Source organism: Limulus polyphemus, unplaced genomic scaffold, assembly GCF_000517525.1.
Source record: "Limulus polyphemus unplaced genomic scaffold, Limulus_polyphemus-2.1.2 Scaffold91, whole genome shotgun sequence".
In the NCBI taxonomy this organism is placed as follows: domain Eukaryota; kingdom Metazoa; phylum Arthropoda; class Merostomata; order Xiphosura; family Limulidae; genus Limulus; species Limulus polyphemus.
In genome coordinates, this window is record NW_013665701.1 from 556,024 (window position 1) to 561,331 (window position 5,308).

At 31.5% G+C, this 5,308-nt stretch overlaps 1 protein-coding gene across 1 annotated transcript in view; it reads right to left on the reverse strand.

Annotated features, from left to right (window-relative positions):
* Positions 1–5,308, reverse strand: part of LOC106468716 (alkyldihydroxyacetonephosphate synthase, peroxisomal-like) — a 51,303-nt gene that overhangs the window by 14,015 nt on the left and 31,980 nt on the right. The window contains exons 10-12 of the mRNA XM_022397913.1: positions 3,045–3,099; positions 1,807–1,934; positions 734–802 (exon numbers count right to left, since the gene is read on the reverse strand). Coding sequence (XP_022253621.1) covers positions 734–802; positions 1,807–1,934; positions 3,045–3,099 — 252 coding nt within the window. The remainder of the gene's footprint in view (positions 1–733; positions 803–1,806; positions 1,935–3,044; positions 3,100–5,308) is intronic.

Here is a 5,308-nt window from a genome sequence, read left to right on the forward strand (position 1 = left end):
TTTTGAAAATAAGATTCTTTTCTTCTATCACGTAAGGATTTTTTACAAACCGGAAAGGAAAAAAAAAAACTCTTACTTAGATCAAATTATTATTTCGTTTACCACAATTAACATTTTTTATTATTATGTTTATTAACAAAAATACAAAGAAACTGAAGAAAAGGGAAAAACATTGATGTCAAACGAATATAATCATTTCTTGTAATTTGTAACAAATTTGGTTCAAAAGAAAGTTTCAAACATTAAAAAATATCACAATCTTGTAATCATGGTTTTCGATTGAAAGTGCAATAGCAGTACGTGAGTGTGATGTGATAAAGTTTATGTGTGTTAAATTTTATAGATTTATTTCAAAGATACATCATAAATCTCAGAAATAACGAAACTAGTGTAAATCCCAACACTTTTGAAATTATACTAAGAGGATTAAAGCTATAAAGATCCTGACGAACGTAAATAGGACCATCAAGGAAATGAAGAACTACGAAACTTTCAATCTAAGACTATACTACTAAGTTGACATTGAAAGTTTGGAGTTTGTCAAAAGCTAGTCAATACTCTATAATTAGTCTTTTAAGAGACAGTCCACTTTTTAACAAGATATACACAGTGTGGAGGATTTATTCACAAGAAAACATGAACTTATCAACTGCTACTCTTATTTTTATAGCTAACTGCATTTGAATACAGTTGTCGTATTTTTTTTCATTACTTTCCTTAACGAAAAACAAACAAACAAAAAAGACTTACCAAACATCAGTTGTTCGTTATCCATTAAACGAATAGAAGCTGGTTTAAGTCCCTGAAAATGATGCTTTATAGTGAATGTATCGAACAAAATACTGAGAAAACACATTTTATGATATACATATAAATATATACTGAGAACAGCAAATAGAAAATAATAGACAAATTTAAGACAATAATACAAAGAACGAGATCCAGAAAATTAAAGATAGGGCTAAATATAGAGAGAATTAGAGACAGGAAACTTATTTTTTGTTTGTTTATTTTAGCACAGAGCTACACAATTGACCATCCGAGCTGTGTTCGTCGAGGGGATCAAACCCAGAGTTATAGTGTTATAAACCTTCAAGCTTACTTTTGAATCGCCTGGGGACCAGAACTCAGAGTGAACAACAGATTACAGACATTAAAACAGAAAACTAGAGAGAGAAAAATTCACAATATCAGCATTGAATAGTTAATCACTTATACATACCTTGAATTTTTATGGTTTCCTGTGATTAATATATTCATTTTTTGGTTCTTTAGTTTTCAGTTATTTATAATTCCTTTACTAGTTCTCGGTCTTCAACCAAATTTTGTCTCTAGTTTCATATATTTTATATTTCGAATGGTGTTTTTTTCTTACAAAACTATATTCTTTAGAATTGTAGAATTAGTTTAGTTGAAATGAATATTTCATCATTAATTATATAAAGACCTACAGATAAAGGTGGGTGCACCCTCATAATTTTATCTATATTAGATATGAAATTAGATCACAAAAAGAGTGGCTTGGTAACAAACAGTATTATAAATCTTGCTGTGGTGTTTTATTATGCCCATTATCTCATAAGGTTTGATGACTTAAACAGTATACATCATTAGACTGATTGTGTAATTTTATCGAACCTCAAAAAATAATTTATCGAAGTAATGGTTATACAATGAATAAACAAAGTTTAATTATAAAGATTATTTCGAAACAACAATGAACATAAATTTATTATGCTATAATGTATGAATTTATATTAAGCAAATTTACTGAAATGTTTTTTTATAAAAGTTACCATTACATACTTGTTTAGTAACTTCTCTCATAAACGCCACTCCGGTTTCAAAATCTGAGAATACAAACGAGCCGTATCTTTTGCATTCAGGTAGAGGACATATCCTAAGTGTTACTTCTGTAATCACTCCAAGCGTACCTGTGGAGGTAAAAAAAGGCATTAGTGAATAGGAACATTGTCAGAGATTCCGAATAATAACAATGATAAAATAACAAAAACATTTTAAAATGTATATGATAGTAGAGAGTACCCATTGATTTGGGACTTTACAAATCAGATTTGTTATTTTTGTTACAACTAATGCCACTATAATGTGTGTTTATACAACTTTTTTGGTTACTTTTAAATTTAACCTTAATTATTTTCTAAACATAAACCTGCTTAGAGCGTTGTCCACAGACTGAAATTCGTATAACATAAAACGATGAAAAAATAGAGCTCATTTGTATAAGAAGCCACTTCAGTGGAAAATAATAGTGAAAAACGTATATTCCTACAGTTACTAATTTAAAAAGTCATTATACCAAAGAAATAAGTATATCAAGCCTATAAAAGGATTAGAAATAATAAGGTACCCTCTGTACGATTTTCAGAAGTTTCAGATATGTTTAATTGAATACATGCTTAGAATATTAAAAAGTATATCATTATGGAAGAGTCATTGTTTGTTATTAAGCACAAAGCTACACGATGGGCTATCTGTGCTCTGCCCACCACGGGTATCTAAACCCGGTTTCTAGCGGTATAAGTCTGCAGACATACCGCTGTACCACTGGGGGTATTGTGGAAGAGAACTGCTTTACTTCGACACAAAGTTAATCTTTAAACTTATTGGGTCTTTGGTATGAAAGTAGTTAAAATTATTTTACTTGCAATTATCCTTTCTTTTCAAACTAAATTCATGTAGGGCTTGGCTTGAAGAAGTTGAAAATAGTTTGTTCGAAATTAGATTTTTTAACAAATTAGACATGATCCACTCCAATGAAACAGATTACAAGTACTTTCAGATCCTTTGTTATACACAATCCACTCCAATAAAACAGATTACAAGTACCTTCAGACCCTTTGTTATACACGATCCACTCCAATAAAACAGATTACGAATACCTTCAGACCCTTTGTTATACACGATCCACTCCAATAAAACAGATTACGAGTACCTTCAGACCCTTTGTTATGCACGATCCACTCCAATAAAACAGATTACAAGTACCTTCAGACCCGAGAATGAACTGATGGACGTCTTACCTTCAGACCCTAGAATGAAGTGATGGACGTCTGGACCACTCGAGATTCTTGGAACCTAGAAAGGCATCAAATAATCAAATGGACATTCTGAAGTGTATTACCTTATTACATTCAGGTTATATACATCGATATAATTGATGTTTTTCATATAGTTTGCTGCTTATTTATACTGACCTTATATTAACCCTCTTCTACCAGAGATTTTCTTAATCGCTAAGAAATATGTATGACAACGCTATATTAAAATCCACAACCATAAAAGTAAGTTGTTGTGATAAGTCTTCAATCTTTTTCCTAGCACTTTTACTCCGTAAAGAATGTGGTACAGGCTGACACCATTTCTTAACAAACATTTTAAATAACTTTATTACCAATAACTACAATATATAGCAAAAACTGTTGCGGCGTGATTAATAGGGTTGTACAAAGTTGGACACCTGTTTCCCTTAGTAAAAAACTATGACATCTAGCAACTAAATATTTTCACTCTCAGGCCAGTTTATGAAAAGAAAGACAGGTAATTCTATAGATCAAGTTATTTAATTCTATTTTAATAACTTCTGATACAGCATTAAAATAACGATCGGCAGTAGATGAGTGTTCATGGGAGTAGCATGATTAATAATATTTACTATTCAGTATTTTAATAATAGTTTTAAAAAGACTTATATTTTTTATAACCATTATCGTTCAACAGACACGTTTGTAAAATATGTTGTATGGAAATAGTTAGCTTGCAAAAACAAAAAGCACTCGACTCCTAATATACGAATCGCGGGTTCGAATCCCTCTCACCGAACATGCTCACCCTTTCATCTGGGGAGGCGTTATAATGTTGACGGTCAATCCCACTATTCGTTGGTAAAAGAATAGTTCAAGAGTTGGCTGTGGGTTTTGTTGACTAGCTGCACTCCCTCTAGGCTAATTTAGGGACGGCTAATGCAGATGGCCCTTGAGTAGATTTGCGCGAAATTCAAAACAAAACAAACAAATAAACTTTTATTGTGAGTAATCTTCTCTATCTAAGCCTAAGCCACTGGTACAAGTTATACTATGTGTCATAAATCAGTAGAAATGGTACAATAATGATTGACGTTAAGCTTAACTGTGTATAACGTACAATATTTTTTTTTTTGTTGATTTATTTTGTTCAACGAGATATATATAGTATAAAATCATAAATAATATTCAACGTTAAACTGGTACACAATTAAAAACATTTTATTTAGGCCAATCTATGGCCTTCAAAAATTGACGACTCTACATGTTTCGACGTCACTTTACATAGGTCAATTGGTTTTTAGTCACTACACAGGTCAATTTGTTTTAAGTCACTGTTCATAGGTCAATTTGTTTTTAGTCACCGTACACAGGTCAGTTTGTTCTTAGTCGCTGCACACAGGCAAATTTGTTTTTAGTCCTTGTACACAGGTCAATTTGTTTTTAGTGGATGTACACAGGTCAATTTGTTTTAATTCGCTGTACATAGGTCAATTTGTTTTTCATTACTGTACACAGATCAATTTGTTTTTAGTCGCTGCACACAAGTAAATTTGTTTTTAATCACTACACAGGTCAATTTGTTTTTAGTCACTGTTCACAGGTCAATTTGTTTTAGTCACTGTAAAAAGGTCAATTTCTTTTTCATCACTGTACATAGGACAATATGTTTTTAGTCACTGTACGTAGGTCAATTTGTTTTTAGTCACTGTACACAGGTAAATTTGTTTTTAGTCTCTGTACATAGGCCAATTTGATTTTAATCACTGTACACAAGTCAATTTGTTTTTAATCACTACACAGGACAATTTATTTTTAGTCGCTGTACTTAGGTCAATTTGTTTTAGTCACTGTAGACAAGTCAATTTATTTTTAGTTTCTTTACATACGTCAATTTGTTTTTAGTCTCTTTACACATATAAATTTGATTTTAGTCGCCGCACACAGGTCAGTTTGTTTTTAGTCGCTGTACACAGGTCAGTTTGTTTTTAGTCGCTGTACACAGGTAAATTTGTTTTTAGTCTCTGTACATAGGCCAATTTGTTTTTAATCACTGTACACAAGTCAATTTGTTTTTAATCACTACACAGGCCAATTTGTTTTTAGTCGCTATACTTAGGTCAATTTGATTTTAGTCACTGTACACAGGTCAGTTTGTTTTTAGTCGAAGTACACAGGTCAATTTGTTTTTAGTCACTGTACACAGGTCAATTTGGTTTTAGTCGAAGTACACAGGTCAATTTGTTTTTAGTCACTGTACACAG